Source organism: Harmonia axyridis, chromosome 1, assembly GCF_914767665.1.
Source record: "Harmonia axyridis chromosome 1, icHarAxyr1.1, whole genome shotgun sequence".
Classification (NCBI taxonomy): Eukaryota; Metazoa; Arthropoda; class Insecta; order Coleoptera; family Coccinellidae; genus Harmonia; species Harmonia axyridis.
Window position 1 is genome coordinate 11486567 of NC_059501.1, and position 27187 is coordinate 11513753.

The 27187-nt window shown below is 34.6% G+C and overlaps 1 protein-coding gene and 3 non-coding genes across 4 annotated transcripts; all 4 read right to left on the reverse strand.

Moving 5' to 3' along the window:
* Positions 1-397: 397 nt before the first annotated feature.
* LOC123688824 (xylulose kinase-like) lies at positions 398-6063 on the reverse strand. The gene is made up of 10 exons (XM_045627549.1): positions 5644-6063; positions 3490-3726; positions 2591-2770; positions 2431-2532; positions 1990-2275; positions 1781-1925; positions 1194-1309; positions 961-1134; positions 746-843; positions 398-692 (listed from the first exon to the last, which is right to left on the reverse strand). Exons 1-10 carry the CDS (start codon positions 5695-5697, stop codon positions 486-488), a joined length of 1599 nt encoding a protein of 532 aa, XP_045483505.1. The 5' UTR covers positions 5698-6063; the 3' UTR covers positions 398-485.
* A 1034-nt stretch (positions 6064-7097) lies between these two features.
* Positions 7098-7219, reverse strand: LOC123671773. Its single transcript, XR_006746189.1, has one exon. It is a non-coding gene; the product is annotated as a U5 spliceosomal RNA (small nuclear RNA).
* A 7208-nt stretch (positions 7220-14427) lies between these two features.
* LOC123671775 lies at positions 14428-14549 on the reverse strand. The gene has a single exon (XR_006746191.1). It is a non-coding gene; the product is annotated as a U5 spliceosomal RNA (small nuclear RNA).
* A 12111-nt stretch (positions 14550-26660) lies between these two features.
* LOC123671774 lies at positions 26661-26782 on the reverse strand. Its single transcript, XR_006746190.1, has one exon. It is a non-coding gene; the product is annotated as a U5 spliceosomal RNA (small nuclear RNA).
* Positions 26783-27187: the final 405 nt, after the last annotated feature.

The following is a 27187-nucleotide window of genomic DNA, read 5'->3' on the forward strand; positions in this document are numbered from 1 at the left end:
TGTTCGGCACATTTTTCAAATGAAGCTGATCTTATATTTATTCACGAAACCACTGGTTGAGTCATAATTAAGGCAAAAACCAGTTTTTTTTTGCTTCAAACATAAAATATAGATGCAGGTATAATGTTTATGATGAGCGAAAACCATAATTTTTTTTATTTTGTTTGCGCCCGGAAGTATTTAATACTTCCAGGTTCAATGCAGGATAGAGAGTTATAAATTTGTGTGTCAAATTCCATAGAATTAGTTGTAATAGTTTCCATGTTTTACTCTGGACAAAAATTCAATTTTTGAAATGCATACATGTAAACAAATATGGGATGAGTAGATATTTTATTTTGAACAAAGTGAAATGTTCCATTTCATGAAAAGAAATAGAAATGAAAAAGCAATTTAAAAAAGAGATTTAATGGAAGATAACAAATATTAAATATTTTGAGGAAAACGGGTATTTCCTAGTATAAATATAATCACCTTACTACCTATCAGATTTGTTTCGATTCATTTTCAATATTTTTCACAATTTGAACTAATTTTTGAACCATTGGACCATACATATCTTCAGAGTTCTTATATGGTTCGCAAACCAATTTTGGAGTTAAATAATCTGCACGATTGTTTTCCCCTCTTTCTTTATTAAATCCTATTAATGCTTGTTTAGCGGCTCCAATCAAAGCAGAATTGACATTATCCTGTAACAATCAAACTATAAGAATACATCCTAAAAAAAACAAGATCATCGTACTTGTGTGTAAACAGGGCAGCCAAAAACGTCGGAAAGAACTTGAAGTATCGACTTGTTGCAAGATGCTCCACCAGTAGCTAAAATTTTAGTTCCTTTTCCTAAAAAAAAATGAGTAAACAATTTTTGGAACGAAGTTTTCAGACCAGTTTCAAACCAGTGCTGAACGCTATGGAAACTTAAAAACCGAAATATTCATAGTATTGTTAAATATTCACCTATTTTGAATCCAATTTCTTCTGCGAATAACCTCCTCAGGAGGAACTGGCCTTCTATGGCTGCTCGTATTTCTATTTCACTGCTGGAAAACTTGGACAACTTTTTACCTTCTTTATTGTATCTAAACTCTCCTGATGCCGCAATTAAAATTTCTTCGACGTCAAAATGAAGGCCTGAAATTTATTTTATAATATAACAGTAAATAAAGATGAATTTCTATTTATCAGGTCACCTAAATAACCAAAATTTCCTCTTGGGGTGCTTTCCAAAAGCTCGTTGAATTCATCCCATGATTTGTCTGCATATCGATTTCTTATTTTTTCTCTGGCTAGAGATCCGTTTTTGAAACTGAAATTTAAAAAAAAATTTTTGTTAGTAACAAATAATAATTAATTCCTTCTACTTGAATTGTTGTCAGAATGGAAGTCTTATTTCAAGAATGAAATGATAATATTTGTAAGAGTTTTAGTAATAAAATATATATTAGTTGCCCAGTAGCTTAGTATAAGGCTAGATTTCAACACAATGAAATAGCAAATGTCTACTTTTGGTACCTCTTACAAGAAATTTGTACTGTGATATGTCCGCAATTTGACAGATGTCTCATAGAGCTAGTTGTCTGATACTTTGAGCTGCCCTACCCATGAAGAGATATTGCCCCAAATAGAACACAATCCAAAAGATGAAGTTAAAGTATAAAGCTCAATTTTTTTATATTTTCTTCGGGATAACTTGAGAAAACTCCGCCATCCATTACCGGAAACAGTTGCTAATGCAATCTACTTCAACACGAGATTCACCTGAGAATCGATTACCTACCATAGAATTGCCATATAAGCATTGGGATCGAGTGGATTACACAAAATATGTCCATTCAGAACTGTTTTCGGTTCTGAAAGCCATATTAGAAGAGTATCACTAGTTCCTAAGCTCACTGCAAGCCAGTCATCCTTTATGCCCATTCCTGAAATGAAATCTCTCAGTTTTTGCGAATGCTGTAAATATAGAAAATTGTTCCAGTTTCCCACCTATCAACGAAGAAGGGTTATCTCCACTACAAGCGATCACTTTACACTTCTCGTTGAAACCATATCTCTCAACAAAATATGGTGATATAGTCCCTAAACACGAGCATGAAGGTACAGGATCACCTAGTTTTTTTTCAATATCAGGACCGCATAGTTTAAGTAGCTGAGGATGCCATTTTTTAGTCCTCAGATCCATAAGGTTCATACCAGAGGCATCGCTGTAGTCTATTGGAGCTATTCTACCCAAGAATAGTGATGCGAGGAAGCTGCTGACTAGTGAAATTCTCTGCGGAAGAAGTATTTTAGAAGACAACAACACTATATATTTATGTATTGGAGGTATGAGACGATGTAGGTCACACTTAGTGTAATCTGCAAGACAAAACTCTAATCCATAAGGATTTTAATGAATCATACAATGGGCCTCAATTGTATTCTTACCTCTGAGTTTTTGAAAGTTTCGGGTCTATGTGTACTTATCCTTGCTATTTGGGGGCCAGTGAATCTTTCGTAAGCTCGGGAACCAGTGATCCTTGCAAGATTCTGATGAGAATTTCGAACATACTTTATTCAGATTTTGAACAAAAAACTGTTAACTCACTTCAGGACCTCCAACTGCCTCTTCGAAACATCTACACTCAATTTTCGTTGTGGAATCCATCCATGTGGGGCTGTCCGATACGGAGAAACTTGTGGCTAGTTGAGTGTGTAAAAAATTCGATGAATCCAAGTTGCCTAATGTTTTTTCGGCACCATTCTGCCAGTACACAGAACCGTGTTGCTGTTGATTGATTCCAAAAATCATTAATTGCTCGTCAAAAATTAAGGATATTGATGTTTTCCGAAGATGCATATTTTTCTTATCATCTTAATATTTTTTTTATAACATGAACTAATAACGAATATAAAACCGTCTTCTGGTTTATCATGAAGAAAGTTTTCACCAATTTAATTATTTTTTGTCCCAGGGAGCTTATTTTGCTTACTGCTATTCTGATTTTGATGGAATTCGATATGAGTATTCGAGTTTTATCATACGGTGTACTTTGCGCATAATATTATATAACAAGACTAAAATACTACCTTTTTGACAGTAGGGAACAAGGAAGTTTTAATCATATTTGATCTTGTTATGAGATATACGAATATCTTACAAGAATAAGATTGATTTTGGCATTTTCCAACGTTCTGGACAATTCTATACAAAAATAATCTGCCAATGATTGTGGCAGTTATGCTTCCTTAATCTTCGTTACCAAAATGAACTCTGTATACAGTATGTTATTTTCAGTCTTGTTACACCATTATCTAAGTCTAACACCAAACCAAACTTGTTCAGGATGATATGAAATGCCTTTTGGAAAGGAAAATTCAATAAAAACTGAATAAAGCTGCTTCTTATTTCCATAGACTAGGGTATAAAAACTGAGAACGTAATTAACGTAACAAAATTAATATCGAGAAGAATAGTACCCTTGAGTTGAATAGGGTAGTACTCACTTGTGCTGTACCAGATATAGCAGCGATCTTTGAGAAGTCCACACTTGCAATTATGAGTTTATCCATTAGAAGATCTAAGGCTTTTATCCACATGATAGTTGGTGCTGTTATCTCATGAGGATTTGCTTTGTTTACTCTTACTCCTCCATTTGTCCTGTATTCCGGCAAATGTGTTTCAAAAATTACTGTTTCCTCATGTAAAATTTCCAGGTTTTCATTTACAATGACGGCTTTCAGCTGCAAAGGAAACTACTAAGTCATTCGTTTACAATAATTTTATTTTATAATTTTCAACAAAAAATCTATGGACATCCTTTTTTTAAGTTTCGGAGTTATGAATTTAGAATATTTTTTTCAAATGTCTGAACTTATGTTCCTGTTTTTATCTACACATGTCATGGATACCGAGATTTAAGTTTGGATACGTATCTCTGTGATTATGATGTGAGTATTTGTATAACAGTTCAACGGAAATAGTCCCAATCCAATTCAAATCATTTTTTTCAATTAATTTAATTAAACATTAATATTAATATCCAACCTTTTTTTGTATCAGAGTTTCTTCAAACATCAGTTTTAGGTTAAAAAAATATGCGCAGTGAAACTACCTATGCAAAAATGTTTTTAGCATAATTGAACGCCGTTGAAGAGGAAAAAAGAAAACCATATATTATCGCTTCTTCAATTTAATGCAATATTGAAATTTAATTCATATACAGATTCTTACATTAGCAGTGTTTTACTTCATTCATCATATTCTCATTAGTTTTTGTCCCACCACTGGATTAGATTGCTTGCGAATCTGATCATGTCTTAAAAAACGCTTCTTTCCCATATAAAAACATCAGAATGGAATCGGTCAGTAGGATATAGTGAGTTGATGACTCACTGAATATTATGTTACCTATGTCATTCAAAGTTGTACCTATTCAATTCTTCAAGCGAGATCTATTTATAAAACCTGTTTCTTGTATTTCTTGATTTTGTTTCAATTCCAAAGCATAACCAAATATTCATTAGCGACTTTATAGGGTACTTAAAATAAAAAGAAAAAGAGTTATTTTTTCAAATTGATTTTTGTGAAATAATTCTTTTCTGATAGTATGTCGTAGTGAAAATTTTGCATTATTTTTCAATTTAAATTGCTTTTTTTAATGAGAGACAAGTAACATAAATAAAATTTTCTCAAAATGCGAAATTGACTATCATCAAATCAATTGATACTCATTAGAAATGTTATTATATTTGACCTTCAAATCAACTAGACCATTCAAGAAGAATAATAAATCTCATTTTGAAATCCATATATTAATACCTATACCTACTTTAATACAATAGGGTCAATAGGAATGAATAATTATTATTCAACATGAAATATTGTATCAATTTCATGATAACTCATCGTATGCGATGAGATACCTACTTATAAAATGATGCGAAATATTCAATTTTTTCTTTGTTCAAATTCCTTTCCCCTGAAGGGACTATAATGATAATCAGATAGGGGTTACGTTAGGTTGAGTATTTCATATCTTGGTATATTATTTCCAGAATATTTACAGTTTAGGTAGATTCTAGAATTTCATCAATTTTTGATGAAAGTTCATCCCCGAACGTCTTTCGCATCAATTTAGAAACATTAATGGTTATTCCTATACTTACTTATTATACTTACTTCCATAGGAAGTTTGTAAAAAATATTTATGTGAGTACGACATTGACCAAGTGACTTTGTACCTTTAATCTGACTTAAATATTATAAGAATGTTTTAAATCTATAGAGTTAATATGAAAAATATTAGGATCGTATAATTATCTATACATATAATGAAAATTTAAAAAAAATAGTTCGGTGAAATATGTGCCCATTTAAAATTCAGTCAGAATGTATGGGTACTTTCATCTTTATAATTCATGAAAATGGAATCGAACAAATATCAAATCAATGGAAATTTTCAAAATTTAAAAATTAATAATTTTTTTCAAAACAGTTAAACGATAGTCTCATCTTAAATTAGGAAATTGCTCTTGACGCAAGCGCAAAACAGATCTTTAAATTGATGTCCCTAAAACATAACCTCTACCTGACACAACAATAGAATGTCCGAATCAATTTCACTCCCTGTTGAATAAGTGTCAACACTAAAAACCCACCTGCTGTGTACTCAAATCAAGCCCAAGGAAAGATGCTGACGATTCGGTAACCATTTTCACTGAATAATAGCACTTTCTCTGTACGTAGCAATAAGAAGAATGGAACAAAAACACCGGAAGATTTGTACTTTCCAATCTTAAATCCGATTCTCTAGGGGTCAAGGCACTTTGATACAATTCCACTGGAAAGGCGGTGAATTGCTGTATATTATACAATTATTGTTATGGTACATCAAAATTTTCTTCGCACTTTAATTCACATTGACTTGTTGCTGTGTTATCTGCTAGGTTCTGGGTTTCGTTATCTTCAAGTAAAGTCGCGTTATGTTTTGTTAGGCTGATATATCGATTAAATGGGATATGCGCTGGATTATGAGATGCTGAACTAATTGGCTCTATAATGTATGTAAATGTTGAGTTTCTTCGCGTGTAGGTGAATATTTGCATAAGTAATATCTGTAACTACGAGGTTCAACGGAAAACTTGCTACAAAATCGCAGTAGCGTAACTGGCGAAGGAGATTAGTATTATCAGGAAATTTGGTTTAGTATAACGAGAATTGAATCTTCCCCAGAAAATCAGAAATCAATTCCGATTATCTAAAACTTATCCTTTGATATCTATTTATACATATAACAAAGCAGTAGAAATCGATGTCTATCTTTCTTAATTCATGAGTAATCAGCTTGCCTATACGAAAGTATTTTATGGTCATATGAGTTATCATGAATTAGAAATAATTACAAATAAATAGGCAGAATTTTGTTTATATAAAATGTATGTAAAAATAAAACTAATCCACAAAAATCAGACTAAACCATAGTTATATTTTTCCAAAATAATCAGATTAAATTCATTATTATTATCATTTTTAATTTATTCGTGATATTTTATTATCTGGTCAGTTTTTATGAATATCATATGATACTGCATTTGATAAAAATTATTTTTACTAATTTTCATGAATTTTGTTGAACTTTAAGTTACAAACTGAACAAATTATGAATAATCATGAAAAATAATTACCCCAAAAATTAACAAATATATACATATTAAATAACTTTCGATGTGGAAGCATCATTAAATTCCTTAGCTATTTAATCCATACTTCTCTTCTCGAAATCACCGTTCAAATCTGAATCTAAAAAGAAAAAATTTTATTTTCTACCTAATAAACTATCGCTGAGGTATATAAATTGAAGAACCACTAACGGAATTTTACTATCATCCAAACTAAACTTAAACTTGGAAATCAAAATAACGAAATTCCTAATATTAGTAAGTAATATTTTTATCACTAAATATTCTTTATTATGAAGGAGCCAGATTTTTACTTAGTTACTTACTCAGAGACCTAATATATTGGTTACAGAGTCATAGAATACATCATTTAGTAAAAGCTCTTTACGATCTCTACATTTAAGATATGTTAAGTTTTATTTTATTATTTGAAATGCTATATCATAAGATATAGCTACCAAAAATTGGTTTAAGACTCATTAGAGTTATCCCTCCCCACGGAAATCTTTAGTAAAAGGCGAAAGATTTATTCGCAACTGAGGAGAGATCAGAGTAAATAATTACTGGTTTTGGCGCTGCTATACACTGACGGGTTCAGTACTAACGAGTGATATATAGAAAAAATGTATGTTGCTTGCCATCTTGCGGAGAACGTATGAAGGATATAAGTGCATATAATTTACTCGCTTTCCGCAAGATGGCAGCACAAACCAAAGAAATATAAGTTTCAATCTGATATCTTCTCAGTGGCTAATAACTCTTAATAATAATGGATATAATATAAAACAATTCACAAGAAATGGGAATCGGTTTATCAAATTCGAATAAGTTTATTCTGAACATTTTCCAACCGAATGATATAAACATTATAGCATGGGTTCCAAATAACTGATCCACATATAAGAATACTTTGCACATATGCTATATAAAGAGCTGGCATGGACTGGCATTTTTACAAACTCTTATTATGGAGCCTAGTATCTTATGAACTTTTTTGGAAATTTAATTGATATGGTGATTGGTGATTTTTTATTACAAAGACTCTATTCAACTTATTGTTGTTTATCTCATACTGGGCACTAATGATGTTTTTTATTTGCGTGAAAATGTTATGGAAAGGCACTTACTGAAACTGAGAAAAAGAAAATTTTCATGGCAATATTTCAAGAGTCTATTCACATCTTTTTGAAGCTTGGCCGAATCTGATAAACTAGATATGGCACAAAAATCTTCAGTTCATCAGCATACATTAGAAACCTAGCAAATCTGAAGCATTGAATAATGCTGTTGACATAGATATTGAAGAGCAAAGGTCCCAAATGAGACCCTTGTGGTACTCCAGAAGTACCACATGCTTCATTGTTTGGAGTTGACAATTTTATGAATTGCTCTCCCTCAAAAGTATACATATATATATAACCAAACATCCAAATTACTGTGGTCATCCACGTCTCACACGTTCAGGGCCGTCGCTAGCCAAATTGCCGCCCTAGGCAAATACCCAATTTGCCGCCCTAACAGTCAACTCTGCAGAATGCAAAAAAATTATTTTGGGTTATCGGGGTCTTCTACCGAAATATGAAAAAGTTGAAGGCGACAGTTTGGGAAATTTTAATTATAATAACATAGAAAAAATATAAACAAAACCAACAAGTTCAAACTTGTACAAAAAATGAAAATCATTTTAGGATTGGTAAGGAACAATAATAGGAATACATAATATGAATGACTAGAACAAAAAATATCTTTCCGGAAAAAATATTCAACGAATTATTCAAAAATTAACTTTTCGATCATTTGAATAAATGATCGAAAAGTCAATCAATTAAATGTCAAAATTGGCATTTAAGGATTGGTAAAAACGAATAATATACATGACGAGTGTAAATAAACAAATGTAAAGATAGAAATACATAATATAAATGACTAGAAGAAAAATATAAGTACAATATACATATAATGAGATAAGTTGATTAGTGATACAAATCTAGAAATATTACTCAGAAAATTCAAAGAACTCTTTAGAAATTAACTTTTCGAGCTTTCATTTTTGCAAATTTGCTCACAAGTTCTTTGATATCTAATGATTCTGCCATTTCAGATTCAATGGATAGATAAGCTACATTATTTCAAATTCGAATGCGCCCACCCCCAAAACTAATTAATTTGATAAAAAATCATGTGTGAAATTCTTTGAAATTAAAAAAAAAGTATTCAACACTTTCTTCTTGGAATTCGGATTTCTGAAAAAAATTGAAAATGCCGCCCTCCAATATTTGCCGCCCCGGCAAAATGCCAATTAGCCAGCCTCCAGAGCGGGCCCTGATTCAGTATTTAATTAAGAAAAAGTTCTTCAAGGGGCAATTGAAAGTTCCGGCCGAGGGAAGTATGAGAACGTTTTAGAAAAATAATATCTTGAAATTTTTGTTTTCTCTTTCGGCACCTTACATTTTGAACATGTGAATTTTTGTTCATAAAGTAGAATATCGTAACTGAATCTAAGCGCCCCAATTTTTCTCCAGGGGGCGCCTGGACAGTTTTGGGGCGCACTACAACCACCCCGGAAACGTACCTGAAAGAAACACGGGAACATTATACCTATTTTGAAATAAATGAATATGATTTTTTCTATTAAGTCTATCTCATCATCCGACGCTTCGAACGTAGGTACTTCCCAGTGCCGAAAAATGATAATAATAAGGAAATGATGAAAATAAAAAATTATAGAACTAACCTTCAGTAATCTACTTTGAAATCCTTAAATCCAAAGGCAAATCGAAAAATTCAGAATATAACACTCACGTTGCACATACAGTACGATCAAAAAAATATTGTTATATAATGGAACGTGGTATAGAATAAAATAAACTTCTCAGATATGTATTTCTTAGGAAGGATGAGATGGAGATGATGAAATGGAAACGTTTCTCGTATATTTTGCATTCATCTGGGAATAGGCATTCTGGTTGAAGAATTGTAGAGAAAAATATCCTCCACCCGCTTCCCTAATAAAGCAATAAAATTGAGCATTGTAGCAAAGAGAAGCCCGACACGCCTGATTAGTACATGTGTTTTTTAGCATCAATATCTCGTAAACAGTAAACAGCTGTGAGAGGATTTACACGACATCTGGATATTTATGAGTTGTTGTGTATAATGCGGCACCTCTGATAGTTTAAAATGTTGATTAAATTGTCTGTATATTTTCGTGTTGTTTCTAACCGATTTAAATCTCATTTCTTACTTTGAATTTCTACACATATGATTTTTGTTGATCAAGATTGAAATGCCGCCCCAGAATTTTGCCGCCCTAGGCGGTCGCCTCCCCTGCCTACCCCCTAGCGACGGCCCTGCACACGTTCCAAATAACACTTTATAATTTTTACTTTATAACTTATGCTATTTTGATGAAATATCTCCCATGAGCTTATTCTGAAAATTTTCTAAGAGATTGATATAAACATTATAGCATGGGTTCCAAATAACTGATCCAAAGGTAAGAATACTTTGCTTTGCACATAAGCTATAGATATACAAAGCTCGGATGGACTAGGATTGACAGAAATTTTTACAAACTCTCATTATGAAGCCTATAATCTTATGAGCTTTTTTGGAAATGTAATTGATATGGTGATCGAAAATGAGCTTAGAGTCATATATAAATGCCCAAATCTTTTATTACAAAGACTCTATTCAACTTATTATGGTTTATCTCATACTTGGCACTGCTGATGTTTTTTTTTCGTGAAAATGTTATGAAATGGCACTTAATGAAATTGAGAAAGAGAGAGTTTTCATGGCAATATTTGAAGAGTCTATACAAATCTTCCTGAAACTTGGCCGAATCTGATAAACTAGATATGGAACAAAAATCTTCAGGTCGTCAGCATACAATATTACGGGTGTTTTTTTTCGAGGTATATAACTTCAAGTTGGCATTACTGTTCAAGATGACGACCGATTTAACAGCCGTCACGTGATTTATTCTCAGTTTGGTTTGGCAATTCATCATGAATAGACTCACGCCTTTACAACGCTTGTAAATAATGCAATTTCATTTCGAAAATAATGGTTCTGTGCGGAATACTTATCGCGCACTACGTCCATTTTATTTTGTTTAGCGATGAAGCGCACTTCTGGTTGAATGGCTACGTCAACAAACAAAACTGCCGCATTTGGAGTGAAACCCATCCTGAAGTGTATGTCGAAACACCGTTACATTCAGAAAAACTGACTGTTTGGTGCGCTTTATGTTACAACGTTACAGTCAAGGGTGATCGGTATAGAGCCATGATTACTAACTTTTTCACTCCTGAATTGAACAACCATGATGTCCAGAAGCTGTGGTTCCAACAAGACGGCGCAACATGTCACACAGCTCGTGCCACAGTCGATTTATTGGAAGACACGTTTGGTGACCGCCTAATTTCACGTTTTGGACCTTTGAATTGGCCTCCAAGATCTTGTGATTTAACACCGCTAGACTACTTTCTGTGGGGCTATGTAAAGTCCCTGGTCTATGCGGATAAGCCACAAACCCTTGACCATTTGGAAGACAACATTCGCCGTGTTATTGCCGATATACGGTCACAAATATTGGAAAAAGTAATCGAAAATTGGACGTCCAGATTGGACTACATCCGAGCCAGCCATGGCGGTCATATGCCAGAAATCATATTTAAAATGTAATGCCACAAGATTATCTTGCGGATAAATAAAATTCATATCAATCGAATAATCCATCGTTGTTTTATTGCAATTTAAAGTTCTATAGCTCTAAAAACAACACCCTTTACATTAGGAACCTAGCAAATCTGAAACACTGTACAATGTTGTTGACATAAATATTGAAGAGCAAAGGTCCTAAATGAGACCCTTGTAGTACTCCAGAAGTACCACATGCTCCATTGTTTGAAGTTAACAATTATTTGTATTGCTCTTCCACAACAACCAAATCACTCTGGTCATCCCCATCTCATACGTTCCAAATAATACTTCATACGTTAGGAAAAACAAAGTTTCCCCCTCTCCTCTCCTCATTTTCGCACCCGATACTGGGGCGGCATTCATTAAGAATCACCAAAGTGGAATAAAAGTCACATCAAAAACTCATCCCATTCGAATAAACAAGATTGAACGTGGGGTGTAATCACCAGGCAGCCGTCGCGACTGGCTGTTCCGAAAGAAATTGATCATACGGCGACAGCGAGATGCCCCCCCGACCCCACCGGTATGGGGGGGGGGGGGTTCGAAGGGGGTGTGCTGAAGTCGGTCGCAAACAAAAACAAGTAAAGTGTATAAATGAAACGGGCGGATTTTTAGTACATGTGCATTATTAATATCGACAGAGTCTTGAAAATAGTTGGCATAAACAAGGGGAGACAGCCGGCGGCCCTGCCGCCGTCGACCAGACCGAGTGGACTTGGCTCCAGGACGTGGAGCCAGCCGCTGATGCCGGAGCCAACCGAGACCCCTCTTGAATAACACCCTCAGAAATACGTCGAGACCGCAGGTCCGACAAATATTGTTGCGGATATCACTGGGGTTATAAGAAGTAAGAAAACATACATCTAGGACGTGGGGGGGCCAGTTTGAAATTTTTGGACGGTTTGGCGTTGAATCAAGGTCGGCTCGTGGACTGTTTTACGGCGTAAACAATGGTATCTGTAGTAAGATGCATTTATTTTGGTTTATTGGTTTGTCATTTCCAGTAATAAACCGACAAAATATACAGAGTGATCCATCATTGACGCGACGTTATACAGGGTGATTTATTAGATTAGATTAGATGGATCTTTATTTGCAATAAAAATTACAAATGGTGTCGACAGTAATAAATATAAAATATCACAGTGGTAACAATATACAAACAAACACAATAAACCATAAAAATCATTAGGTTCTTTCTTAGCAAGAACTCTTCTATGGAATATATAGTTTCATCCAAAAGCAACCTTTTGACTTCTCTCTTGAAGTTCATTAGGTACACATTGGTACACCCCTGATTCCATAAAACGATAATTTTTCAAGAAGGCCTGGTGATCAACCGTATCGAAAGGTCACAACAGATCACCATCAACTGCTCCATCTCATCCTGACCCATAATCGCACTCTGAACCACACCATTGATTGCAGTTATCGTCCCTTTAGATAGCCATGTTGCTCTTCTACAAATAACTTCAGACTCACTGAAAAACTTTGCCACATGAAAGGCCATGTAATTTCAACAAAAATATCATTATGAGACCTTCTGTCCGATTTCAATTATTCAAAGAAATAAAAAGCTTCAAAAGTTTCATTCAAGTCTAATTTATTAATAAGAAAAAATTTGGGAACAAGAACAAGGGTAAATACACTTGCCAGTTCATTGTCAGTAGGTATTCTAATTTTCGAGTACTGTTACACTAAAATTGTAGTAAAAAGTTAGAACTTGGTACTAAGTTTATAAGTTACTCCTTAATATGTACGCTGACAGCACGAACGTATATGCCGATATAATTTTAATTTATGGTTATTGTAATCAGGGCCGGCGTTAGGGGTTAAACAGTGAAGCAATCGTTTCAGGCGCCTCTGTTTGAGGGGCGTTAATTCGAATCAGTTTGCCTGCCGCCTTTTCATATTTCATCCTTGATTCTTAAAAACAACATGAGGTTGTTCCGCTCCGCTGTATTTATCAATATTCATTGTGAAAAATCTTCAAACCGCCTTCACTAAGCAGTCTGTATAATAAATAACAGATGGCAGCCCAACCAATATAAACAGAACTCCCTATTACCCTCATGAAAGAGGGATAAAACCCAGTACCTCCCTTGCACAGAGCGGTCATTTATTCAAATACTGCCTTCAAATCTTGTTTTCCAAATCAGGAAAACTTTTCACTGAAAATTAGGTAAGTATAAATGTGAATTGAATTAAAAATATACATGACATCTAATGAAAATAATATATCTAATGCAAACGACGAAAATCAAAAAATTTTAGACTTTTTAAAATATCAGAAATGATTTACACGAAGGAATTTATTTTGTGGCGAAATGTGAAATGGTGGATGAGCTTGCTCTTTACTTTCGGCGGAATAACTTTGGGCACCTTAAATGCTGTGTTTTACAAAACTAAGAATTCGTTATTGTGGTCTTTTAATTTTGGAATCTGGGGGGAATGGGGATAAAAAAAAAACTAAATTTGAACACAGATACCTATGTTTTGATAAAAGTTTCGTGAAACTTTATGAAGTGTTTGAGTTACTAGTAACAAGATTTCGAAGGTAGGTTCTATGATCGATTTCATACTAAAAAAAAACCTTATGAGGATTTACCCTTTACCCCCTCCAAGTTTTCAATGTGTACATGAGCTTTCAGCTAGTTCAACATTTGAATAATGAGTTTTCAGCAAAAGGCATCATTTTCAGTGGCGACGCCAGATTCCATTAACTGGGGTGGTCAATGGGAGGCCGGATTTTTGTTGGGGGGGCAAAGTTAATCGAAATTATAGTTCTGCTAATCTTGGAATCATTTTATCCTTAGTATGTCAAATTTAAGGGGGGCCAAGTCCCTCAAATCAAATGATTTTAAATGCTATTTCATTGTATAAAGATAACCCCCAAAAACCGGTTAGTGTCGTAAGAGTAATCATTAGATAATGAGATATGCGTTCTATTGATCTATAATAGTAGAGAATATTTCTTCTTCTTTATGTGCCGTCACCTTAAAGAAGGTTAGCGATCATCATGACGATTTTTGAATATTTATATTTAGTTATCTGAAAGGCCATATCATAAGATATAGCCACCAAAAATTGGTTATAGACTCATTAGAGTTATCCCTCCCCACGGAAATCTTTAGTAAAAGGCGAAAGATTTATTCGCTTCTGAGGAGAGATCAGAGTAATTATAAGCTGGTTTTGGCGCTACTATACACTGACGGGTTCTGTACTTTCGAGTGATATAATATAAAAAAAATCTGTAGTTGCCATCTTGCGGAGAACGTGTGAAGTATATAAGTGCATATAATTTACTCGCTTTCCGCAAGATAGCAGCACACTTCAAAGAAATATAAGTGTCACTCTGATATCTCCTCGGTGGCTAATAACTCTTAATAATAATAGCATAGTATGAAGAATGGAATTCCTTATTCTATGATAATAGATATAAATAATATTAAATAAATAATGAATGTCCTTTGATAAGATTTTCGTTGGGAAGAACATCTCCACAAAAATCTTGAAACTAGTTTCTGCAGGCTTATCTTATATAGACAAAGCCTATATTACTATATTCAATAAACTTTATATAGTTTGTGGTCTCTTGGTGTTTCCTTCATATCAAGCTTCATTTTCGAGAAAAAATAAACTTCACTTTAACTCATTCTAAAAACTATCCATGGACAACATAAAAAGATAAGCGTTTCTACCTTATTATTTCAAATAAAAATAACCATATCAAATCGGTTTAAGAATATGTATTTATAATATTTTTACATACCGTGTTTTTCTTCAATTTGTTCATTTTCCCTAATTTTGTGATGAAACATGATTTCATTCGACATTTTAAATGATCATGAAGGCCAATAAATGAATTCAATATAAAAAATTCAAATTTTTCGGATTATCGAGAAAATATCCAAATTTTTGGACAGAAGTTGGCTGGGAAATTTCCTGGCGCAACCCCGTATAGACTTTATCTACTCTGATGACAACAGATTTATAACTTAATAGCGGAAATATGGTTTTCTCATGAGACGAAGCAAAAACTCAGTGGAGACTTCATGAAATATAATGGTTATTTATTTGTGGCAAAAACACTTGCCCGAAATAGGGGTTGTTTGTTTATTCTGACGTCGTTTCTTTCGGAAATGAACTATTTTTCTGGTTTATGCATGCATTTTCCGGCCAACGGAAGGATATGAATATGTAATAGACTACCGAATAATATTATGGGTAGATTTACTTGATTTTCTTCAATGCTTTCTGGAACAAAGTTGAGATGTAAATGTGGATATTTTTGGAAACCGATTGGCTTCGAGTTAATTCCTAGAAAAAGCACATCAACGATAATTGCAATATAGGATAGATATTTGCCTAAAAACTTGAAATTTTCAGTGTAAGCTTTGATTTAAAATGACGCGGTTAGTTTCATTTAAAGGCACAATCTGACTTAGGACTGGTCATACGCCAGATAGGCTTGTTTGGGACAATATTACGCAAAAATTTCATCTTTCGGAAATAAACCATCAGTGAAAGATGGTTTTATGAACAATTTAACCGTGGCCGAGTGTATAAATGAAAGCTTCGTTCCATTTTTGTAAATAGTCAGTGGAAGAATAATCTCTATGGCTGATAGTAATTTTGATATTAGTGGTATTTTTCTAGTAAACTCAATATATCTCCGTTGGGAACACTGGGTAGTTGGTATTGTCGCACAACAATATGGCGACGGTGAATATGGTCAATAGGAGTTGAATATAAGCAGTCGGGTGAATTCAAAAATTTGAATGGGTTAATCTGTTGAAGTAAGAACCATGGTTGTTATAATAGTATACTCTTCAAATGGCATTCTATTGAAAGTCCATGCGAGTGTGGCATAGAAGAAACCATTGACCACTTGGTGATTAGTAGGCCAATTTATGAATTTTAATGGTGATTTCCATGATTTCCAAGCTTCCAATTCGGAATCAATTTTTTTTTCAGAATGTGTCGCTAACTTCAATATAATGGAAACTATAAGCTTTGTATACTTTCTGGTTCTTTTCTTTTTTGTTTTCAGATTTAATTATAATATGAACGTCGTCAACTTTAGGTGAAAAGGAAGGATGGAAAAGATTTTGTTTGGATGAAGAAGAAGCCCTTCAATAGCTTGTTCTGTAAACAAAAACACGCACCAATCACCACACCTTTACTGGGAGACTAAGTTTTTGCTAAGGGTTTTATCTGTGCTCTTGTATCCTTGTATCATACGTTCACCATTCCTCCCCTAATACTAAGATTTATATACCTACACATGCTTTTTTGTTTCGAGTTAATATTTTTTTGTATTGCTATTCCGTGAAAATGTTTTTCTGGCCATTATAAAACATTCATTGTTCGCGATATCAGAATCACAAAAAATTGATGGATAATAAATGGCCAATATTTTCGTTACAATTGATACGACTATGGGAAAATTTAGCTTTTAAATGAGTGAACATACCATAATACTAAATAAGTTACGGGCCTGGCGCACATATGGTACCACCAGTGGTACCACACAATTATTTTTTTCAATATTTTCACTTTGCGAATGAAAAAAAAGTTTGTAACTTTTCGTTTTCCACAAAAGAATTGATCATCGTACATAGTGTTGGCCTCTACTTATATGCTTCATAAAGAGAAAGAAGATAAAGTGAATGTACAACTTCGCACACAGTACAAAATTTGTTCATCGCAGGAGGGTCAGAGGGGAAATTAATAGGTTCTTAATGTTTGACTGATAGCGGAAAGCCACGTGGTGGTAATCCCTCTTGAGTTTGTATCGAGATATTGATGACGCTACGTTTGTTGTTCTTGAAAATTAATAAAATTTCTGATGGAAAAATATTATGTATTATTCAGACTATGCTTCATTTGAAAAAACGGTTAAAAGGTGGTATGCTGACTTGAAATGGGGTCGAAGAACCACCGACGATTCTTAGTTGTTTCAGAAAACATCGAAACAGTCCGTGAAAAGCTTTTGAACGATAGTAAATTGAAGATGCGTCAGATAGCGGTTGATAGAAGTTGGATATAACAGAGGGCATTGTATTCTCTACTTATTCTGCGTGAACATTTGTCCATGAGCGAGCTCTGCTAGAAATGGGTGACGTGCTTGCTTATTGCTGATCAAAAGCAACAGCAACATTGCAAATGCTGTTTGAGGTTATTCAAGCAGAATAAAGGGGATTTCTATTTTTCATCACAACACTCTTAATTGGCTCGTCAGGAAGACGATCGATGGACTAAGAGTACATTGGAGACCACGAGAACATAAGCGAAGTGTAGGAAGACCACCAAAACGCTGGTTAGATGACATTAAATTAAATGTCGGACGATGTTTGGGGAATTCAAGGAGAGGCCTGTCCAGGAGTGAATGCAGACAGGCTATTGAAGAAGAAGACACTCTTAAGTCAAAGAGAGAAGCAGTTGAGTAGAAAGCAGTCAGTGAAAACCGTCTTAAGCGATCAAAATCTGAAACATCAGGGAGTAAGGTTATGGCATCATTGGCATCCGTATTTTTTGCATGTCAGTAGTGTAAATAAAGTTGACTCATGTGGGGAAAGCTGGCTCCCACTTTAAAAAAACAAACAAAATGATATAAATTTTTTTTTTATAAAAAGGGGGAATTATGTTTCTAATAACCCCTCTCGTTAGGCACAAACAATGGTCTAATTGAAAGAGTTGTACTTCCAACAGCTTGACCATCCAGCGTATTCTAGATGCCTCCAGTGGTTACTGGATTTTTGCAGAATGATCCAGGGTGAAGAATTTGGCTCTAATGAAGAAGTGATTCTACAAACAAGTCATTAGAAGTTATAGAAGCGTTGGAGTACAATTATCACTCTTCAAGTGGATTATTAGGAGTTGTAAAAACATCCATAATGTGGCTTTAGTTATCCGATCGGCTTCCACTAGATATCATTAGAAAGACAAGATTTTGTACTATAAAAGTTCTTTTGACAATTTTGTGATTAGTCGACTCAGTTTAGTTTTAGCTTGTGTCAAAGATGGACACAAGCAAAAAGAAAATACTGTAACGAATTCGCAAGTCCAACGCCACTGCCTCTTTCTAGAAGGTACCGGACGCACCAAGAGCTCGATAGAAAGATCAAGACGCTTCTAGAGAGAGATGCCAGCGGTATATAACCAATCGAAGCCGCAGAGCAGAACAGTGCGACGGAAACGGCGGTCAGTGCCGTACACTCAATTAGATATAAGTTGTAGAAATAAATTAATGTAGTAGTGGAAATAAATTAGTGAAATAATTGAAATAAATCATTTGTAAATAGTTGTGTATCTGAAATAAATTAATGTTAGCCAGAAGTACCGATTTAATTAACCGAAAAACGTTACAATACCTATACTCTATATTTTACCTACAGTCTTTCTATAGACCGTATAGACTGGACCTGGTACCAAGTGATAACCATCGGTCCATGGCGAACAATTTTGCTGTTGAAGATTTCGCTTCGATAGAGTCTTGTGATAATTGACTGTCTTAATTTTTTGGCAATAGGGTCCAGGGCTTCAAGGAGAAAGGCAAAATGGTAATTGAAACATTGTTTTTTATGCAAGAATAATGGATTTCTTCTCCCTATACACCATATATGTTGATAAATAAAATCTATTTTTTTTTACGAAAAAGTGTGTTTTTATTGGTTAGGCCCAGAACTTTTTGAGTGAAATGTTACATCCTTTTAAATGTCACACTGTGTATATATCAAAACGGCAACTCTCAATGGGACACCCTGGCTCCGTCTCTGGCCGCATTTAGGCCGTCCGTGTTCAATAGACGGGCACACAAGGGACGCCCGAAATGTATAGGGTGAAAAATTAACGACACACACACGAGTCAACAAACAATCGTCTTCGGAATGTTTTTTCAGCGTCGAAGGCGCCCGTCTGCGGTGCCGCCACCGCGGTAGTCCGTCGTCGAGGCACCGGGGCGCTGGGCGCCCCTATCCAGCGCCGCGACGTCGTCGGGAAGCGTCGGTCTGCCTGACGGACGCGAGCCGTCGTCGGTTCTCCCCCGATTACTGGCGTTCTTACATAATTCGACGTGGTGTTATTGTTGTTGCACCGAGGACGCCGAAACGGCGACAAGGATATGTTTGTACTTCGACGCCCGGTGAGTCACCGTCGGTAATTTGCCGGACGCTTCGGGTGAGCTGGCGTCGGTCGCGGAGGCTTTGAACGTCGTGTGTTGCGCTTACGCATGGGTCGTAAGGGCAGGTGCACACGCGTCTACTTGTTGGGCCAGGGTTGTATGGGCAGGGGTGGGTAATGGTCGTAGATGATTTGCGAGAGTCGATGTTTTTACTGTCATCGATAGAAGAATGAAAATAATAATAATAGCATTTATTTTCAGAATTATCATAGAATAACATAATGAAAACAAGTCAAAAAAAAATCTAAATTCATCTATAACAAGTTAAATTACAATTATAAGCTTGACAGAAATCTTTAAATTCATTACATAAATATGGTTCACAATTTAACAGAATCGAAAATATTGACCTACGAAACACATTATACTCTGAAATATTTCTGATTGCCTTAGGAAGAAGGTTGTACAATCTAATACACATATATACAGTGCTTCTTTCGGTATTTGAGTATTTATGAATGACATAGAAATAATCATGGTCTTTCCTTGTCAAATTTTTCATATATTTCGAAATAATGAGGATGTTTACGTGAAAACAGTAAAATTCTATAGATGTACTGAGCTGGCAATGTTAATATGTTATTCGATCTAAATAAATGTCTACAAGATGACGTTCTCTATCGACGAATATCGTCGATATCTTACGTATTAATAATAATAATAGTTTATTCATGCTTCTTCTTCTTTTTTCGCTGCCGTGCCTGTCTTCAGGCGTGGGCTATCTCCATGACAACTTGACTGAATTGGTTTCTGTCTTTCGCTGCTTGAAATAGTTGTTCAACCCCGGCCCAGTCCAGTCCAGTCCATACTAAAAATGCTCACATACGTCAATTACAAAACAAAAATTGAAAAAAATAATAACAGGCCACTTGAAAAGTCCCCAGTCTACCATAGTAAAACACATGTTTTTGGCAAAATTCGATTTTATTGTTTAACATAGTTGCCTTCGAGGGCGATTCAGCGATTATAGCGATCTTCCAACTTTTCGATACCATTTTTGTAGTACGATTTGTCTTTCGCTTCGAAATAGGCCTCAGTTTCGGTGATTACTTCTTCATTGGCGCTAATTTTTTTTCCAGCGAGCTTTCTTTTGAGGTCTGAGAACAGGAAAAAGTCGCTGGGGGCCAGATCTGGCGAATAAGGTGGATGCAGAAGCAATTCGAAGCCCAATTCATGCAATTGTTTTCATTAATATGTGACACGGCGCATTGTCTTGATGAATCAGCATCTTTTTTTCTTGAAATGGGGCCGCGTTTTAACGATTTCATCCTTTAAACGATCCAATAACGCTATATAATGATTGCTGTTGATGGTCTGGCCCTTTTGGTGGTAATCAATTATATTATACCTGGCGCATCCCAGAATACTGATGCCATAACCTTGCCAGCTGACTGTTGTGTTTTTCTCCGCTTTGGATTCGGTTCATCGTGTGAAGTCCACTCAGCTGACAGTCGATTGGACTCCGGAGTGAAATGATGGAGCCATGTTTCATCCATTGTCACATATCGACGCAAAACTTCAGGTTTATTGCACTTAAACAGCTTCAAACACTGGTTAGAATCATTAACACGTTGTTGCTTTTGATCGATTGTGAGCTCGCGTGGTATCCATTTTGCACACAGCTTTCTTATGTACAAATATTCGTGAATGATATGATGTACACGTTCAGATGATATCATCACAATGTCTGCTTTCTCAATCAACTTCACTTTACGGTCATTCAAAATTATTTTGTGAACTTTTTTGATTTTTTCTTTGTTGACAGCCTCTTTTGGGCGTCCACTGCGTTCGCCGTCTTCGGTGCCCATTTCACCACGTTTCAACTTAGCATACCAATCACTTATGGTTGATTATCCTGGTGCAGATCCCGGAAACTATTCATCAAGCCAAGATTCTGCTTCAACTGTATTTTTTCCCTTCAAAAAGCAATAGTTTTTTAGCACACGAGATTTTTTTTTCGAATACTTTATTGCCTCAGGCCAGTTTGGAGTGTTTTTCTAGAGGGTTTTTATATTGTACAGCTCCCATTGTTGGACCATTGTCTACTGTTAGAGATAGCACATATAGAAGTTATACTAATCTGTTTTAAGTTGCTGATGACAACTTAGTTTCGAATGTGCTTCAAATGCAATTGGTGCATGAATTAACAAGAGCTAAAAAGCTCTTAAATTCATTTCAATGAGCAAAAATTCTTAATCTTTTCTGATTGCCGATTCGGTCAGATTGGGATTTTGGGTGCATATATAGCTGAACATTTGGAGCTTCTTGCAAAATTTTGTGTTGATAGTACACCCTCTTCAAAAAGAATTATGATGAATTCGTTTCGTAAACTTATATATGCTATGTTAATACGCATCCTGGACGATTCCACTCACCCAGAATGAAGAAAGAGATGTCCAAAAGGCAAGGCGGCTTTGGGCGAAGAAAGACTGCGGCAGAGCTGTCATTATCCGTCATTTGTCTGGATGTGGTTCGATGCATAGAAACATTGCGTGAGGTGGCGGCCACTCTCTGAAGAAGATGACTGGAGACAGACGAGTTCACATCGTTGTGGTTACCTGATTGATTTGGGTGTTGAAGGCTGAAATCTATATCATATCCAATAAACCAGTTCTCGAAGGAATTTGGGTATTTGTATGACTAACATATTGATGCACATTGCACATATTTGGTGTCTTGGAATCTCAAACTCAACATTGTTTTGCTTCCATATCTACCATTATTCCAATATTCTTTTCAACTTTTCTATAGTTCTGTTGAAGTGATCATATTAAGTTGTTCATGGAGCTTGATTTTGTTTTTTCATATAAACATCCTGAATTTCAACAGACGGTTGGTTTTGTGGTCACGGAAATATTGGGTAATTTCACTTCGGTATTCTTCTTGAAGTTTCTATGGTTCTGGATACGATCTCCACAAAAAATTCCGCATCAAACTTGAAATGGTTATTCTCTACTTATATACAGGGTGGCCATTTGAAAACGAAACAGACGAGATTACAGACGAAATAAAGTTTTTCGATAGAAATGCTCGGACAGGTCGATTTCTGTTTCGAGGGGGACAACTTAAGATGTAGGTTACGGACGCATAGCGCTTCAACCCTTGCTGCTACAACCCCCACCCCCAATTTTTGAATAGGGAAGATGGGGTGAGTGATACCTCAATTCAAAGGTATTTTTATACTGATTTCAGCACAGTAATTGTTTTTTTCATTTTATGCATTAGTTCTCGATATATTCATGCGTTAGTTAGTTAGGAAGGAAGCCACAGTCATGGTTGTTTTGAAGCTCAAAATGTCGATTTTTCACAAAACACTACAAGTGCCATGAAAACACCACTTCATTTTCAAATACTTAGTTAAGAATCTTTCGAGAACTAATGCATAAAATGAAAAAACAATTACTGTGCTAAAATCAGTATAAAAATACCTTTCAAATGAGGTATCACTCACCTCATCTTCCCTATTCAAAATTTGGGGGTGAGGGTTGTAGTAGCAACCCTCGTAGTAGCGCTATGCGTCCGTAACCTACATCTTAAGTTGTCCCCCTCGAAACAGAAATCGACCTGTCCGAGCATTTCTATCGAAAAACTTTATTTCGTCTGTAATCTCGTCTGTTTCGTTTTCAAATGGCCACCCTGTACAAGCCAAATCTCAACCCAATCACAGTAAACATTTGTATTAATTTTTTTCAATGTTCTTCTTGATTCTACAATTCTCATTATGGGATCTACAATTGGTTTTTCATATCAACGTTCCCAAAAACTTAACTCAATCAGTTCTGTGGTCACGGAAGTATGGAACATTTTTGGTTTCGTGTCTGTCTGTCGGTTTGTGTGTACGTATATTTTTGTAACAGCCTACACTTCTACAATTTTTATCCGATTTCAATTAAATTTGCGTGGGGAAGGTTAATGATTTTGGGCAGTAGATGATTTTATATGGATTTCACCAAACGTCAAATTTCTGTTGTTATCAGCTAGTAAGTCGATCTAATGAAAATTTCAACTCCTTCGAATAAAAGGAGGAATTTGACAATGAGCAAATAAGAAAAAAAACTGATGTTTCGATTCTTCACGTTTTACTTGTTCGATTTTGATCGAATTTGGCATTTCTATTCGAGTTAGGCTACTAATAGTACCAGCGTTTTTGTATAAATCAGAACTTCTCGAGAGATAACAGTGTAGGTAATAACTTACTGTAGAGTGTTCTAGAGAGTTGAATTTCAAGGAGCTGAGGAAGCATTGTGCCAAATTGTGTAGTAGATTTTTTTTTGTTTCAAAATAAAATTTTGTTCTAGGTATAGAATTAGCTTTCAAAAAGTAAAGCTATCTGTGATCTCTCATCATTAATACTGGTATTAAACCTAAGTTGAATGTAGTAGACAATGTCTTATCCCCTTCCATCTGTATTTGATATAAGAAAAATGTATTCACCTTTTTTAAATGATAAAATGTTAATGCTAAATTAAACTATCCGAGCGCATTCGCCATTTTCTCTGATCATTAAAAAGCGGTTTCAATCGTTCTTTTCCTCCCACTTATATAAACTCACAGTATAACGTATATCTCGAAAGTTTTGGCTCAAATTTAATTGAAAAAATTTTAAAAATTCGAAATGTCGAGTCGGCTTAATGAATCGTCTAAATTTTGTCAAAATGGCTTGAAAATTGGAGCTCAGATGAAGTGTCCATAATTTAAATAGGCAGATGACTAATGAGAAGAGATGTAAAATATTGTGAGAGAAAATATAGTTCGAAAATCGAGATGTTGATGTTTGGCGCATTTATTTTGCAAATAATAATGCTCTTATTGTGAGCATCGAATCTCACCCTGTACAATGGATGTCCTTTATTGTACAATGACAAACTAACAATAAGTAAATGCCAACGTATTTCTTACCTTCTGTATGATGACAATCGCCCCTCTTAATATATTACCCTGTGTCTCTCAAGAAGTAGTCATAGCAAAGCCAATATTGTTTGACATTATGATAGTCTACTCGAACTAAAAGGAATAACAAAAAATTAGAAAATTCCACGGACGCCTTTTTCATTACAAGACGAATTATTAATTTCATTTTGAATAATATTTAACTCACCCAGTATCTAACAAAAATATTCATTAAAAACCAGTCTAAAATTGTGTGTTTCATTTAAGATATTTTCCTACGAGAAATGTTACTTCAAAGAAAAGCCATTTTCCACCTAGACTCGAAATTTAGTCATAGGATTGAGATGGACCCATAGACTTTCTTGTTCAGGAGGTCATATTCTACAAAATACGAAAAATTCAGAAAAATTAACCGGTTATAATTTTTCCATTAGGCTGCTGCCTATTGTTAAAACTATTTAGACGAACGTTATCAAGCCAATCACAAAAATTTTTCAATTTGAAAACTTCAGTTCAAATTGAATGAGAAAATCAGGGCCTCTCGGAATTCATCAGCATCTCGAATCTAAGGTTTGTTGATACGCATCCTGCCTTTAAATTCACATTACCTTCGTGGTCCCAACAGTGTGGGGTTATTTCGTGATCATTCTTATTTGTATTACATGGCTTGTTCTTTCGTATCATTATCGAAAGAGAAAGGATGGTCCCTCCTTTTCTTATCTCTCTCCGAGCCAATGTCGGTTGTTATTTAACATCTGCTATTTGGACGCCAAAATGCTGGACAAGGTCCGTAATTAGTTGTAGAATTCGATCTGAACTGTTCAGATATACGAATTTGGCTCAAAGTTTTTTTCTTTTGCGATAAAAATACATTCTGATTACTTTAAGTTTTGCAGTATAGCCTCAATACCCTTGAATACAGAGGACGTATTCCTATGCATATTAATGATTATAGAAAATGACTGGAACATTTTGAATTTCAATGTTTAAATTAGCCAAATTATTCTTGCAGAATATATATACTTTTCCAACATAAGTATTCGATTCAAGGGACCAATTACTTCTTATATTACTGTTGAAAGATTGCTTAAAACTATAGAAATCCGGCTAGAAAAATGTTTTTATTCTAACGTACCTACTATAATAAAAAAATAAAAGAACCTAATCAATATTTTCTCCTTCTTCTTTACTATTAATTTTCTAATCATCACAAAAATCAATTGATAAGTTCAATAGGATCACATCCTTACTCCTAAAGGCTTCCCCTACAAAGCATTTTTTGAGTTGGCTTCCAATGACATTCTTTGACCAGGTGATCAGGAATTCCTTCCCATATTATCTGCACTCCATGGATAGCTTTATTCGCATTAGGCGTGTTCTGTGAAAAAGTGCCCTGTAAGGAAGACAGTGAGGAGTTGTACCATGTTCTTACTGAAATCTTGATATTTATTGAATCAAGTAGTAATAAAGTTCTGAAGGAACTTTTTGGTCTAATCTATCCCCGACTCACAAAGAATGTGAATAGCTTATACGATTAATATAATTCCTAATAAACATGGCTGTATTATAACATATAGCCACAAAATGAGGAATATTGAAAATTATAATAAATATAGATAATTTCCATGCTTTTGAAGAATCTTCAGAGAATTTATAGCCTTAACAACCTCTTCCAATGATGGGATAGGAATATTCAGTGTGAATATTATAATAAAAATGATATTTTCTTATATTTATATATAGCATTTCAATGTTATTTCACTAGATAATAAAAAAAACACAGTCATTAAAAATTGGTTATAGACTCATGAAAGTCAACATTAGATGATGGGATAAGTTTTCTCTCAATGAGGAAAGGTTATTCAAAAAATTATTATGTCATTTTTTTTTTCAATATAGTTATCTTCTATTTTTTTGAGAGATGTTTTATGAATTTCTAGCTATGACATCCTCTTTTAAAGATAGACATGGGCCTTCTAGCAATGTGAAAAGGTTACAAGATTAAATATAGAGACTAAAATTTGATTATATACAAATGAGAATCATCATGATATATACATATATTTACGCATTCTATCAATGAGTAGAAGTTACAAGATGAATTATAATTGTCTAATGAGTTCCTATAATTTCATCTTCATGAGATATAGAAAACGATGTATTATATATCGTCAATGTGAAAATAACATTATAATTTATATTTAGTTGCTTAAAATGCTATATCAGAAGATATAGCAACCAAAAATTGGATAAAGACTCATTAGAGTTATACCTCCCCACGGAAATCTTTAGTAAAAGGCGAAAGATTTATTCGCAACTGAGGAGAGATCAGAGTAATGATTTGCTCGTTTTGGCGCTCCTATACACAGACTGGTTCCGTGTTATTGAGTTATATATAACATTAATTTTATAAATTAGGATAATTGTAGATTGAAAGGATAAGTTAAAATATAAGATTCTAAATAGATAATAGAAAGCTAAATTTCGTATAATAATATTATCATAACATTTGAAAAATCAATGATAAATATTTTCTACTATATCAAGTGCTGCTATCTAGTGGATGGTTAGGTTAGGTTAGGTTAGTGCTGCTATCTTGTGGATGGTTAGTAAATTATTGCAGAGTGTCCTACGCTACGGAAAATTCAGAGTCTTTTATGGATACATGTTCAAAAATTTCGAAAACATCCTGCAAGGAGAAAACAAGTGATCCTGAGGGTACTTTAAATATCATTTCCCAGC

What these genes read in the sequence shown, in the direction of transcription:
- LOC123688824 (XM_045627549.1), bottom strand. Translation starts at nt 5,697, where the DNA reads ATGGTTACCGAATCGTCAGCATCTTTCCTTGGGCTTGATTTGAGTACA. An exon ending in TTGATTTGAGTACACAGCAG is followed by an intron (nt 3,727 to 5,643) that starts GTGGGTTTTTAG and finishes TTTCCTTTGCAG; the next exon opens with CTGAAAGCCGTCATTGTAAA. An exon ending in TAACCCTTCTTCGTTGATAG is followed by an intron (nt 1,926 to 1,989) that starts GTGGGAAACTGG and finishes ATTTCATTTCAG; the next exon opens with GAATGGGCATAAAGGATGAC.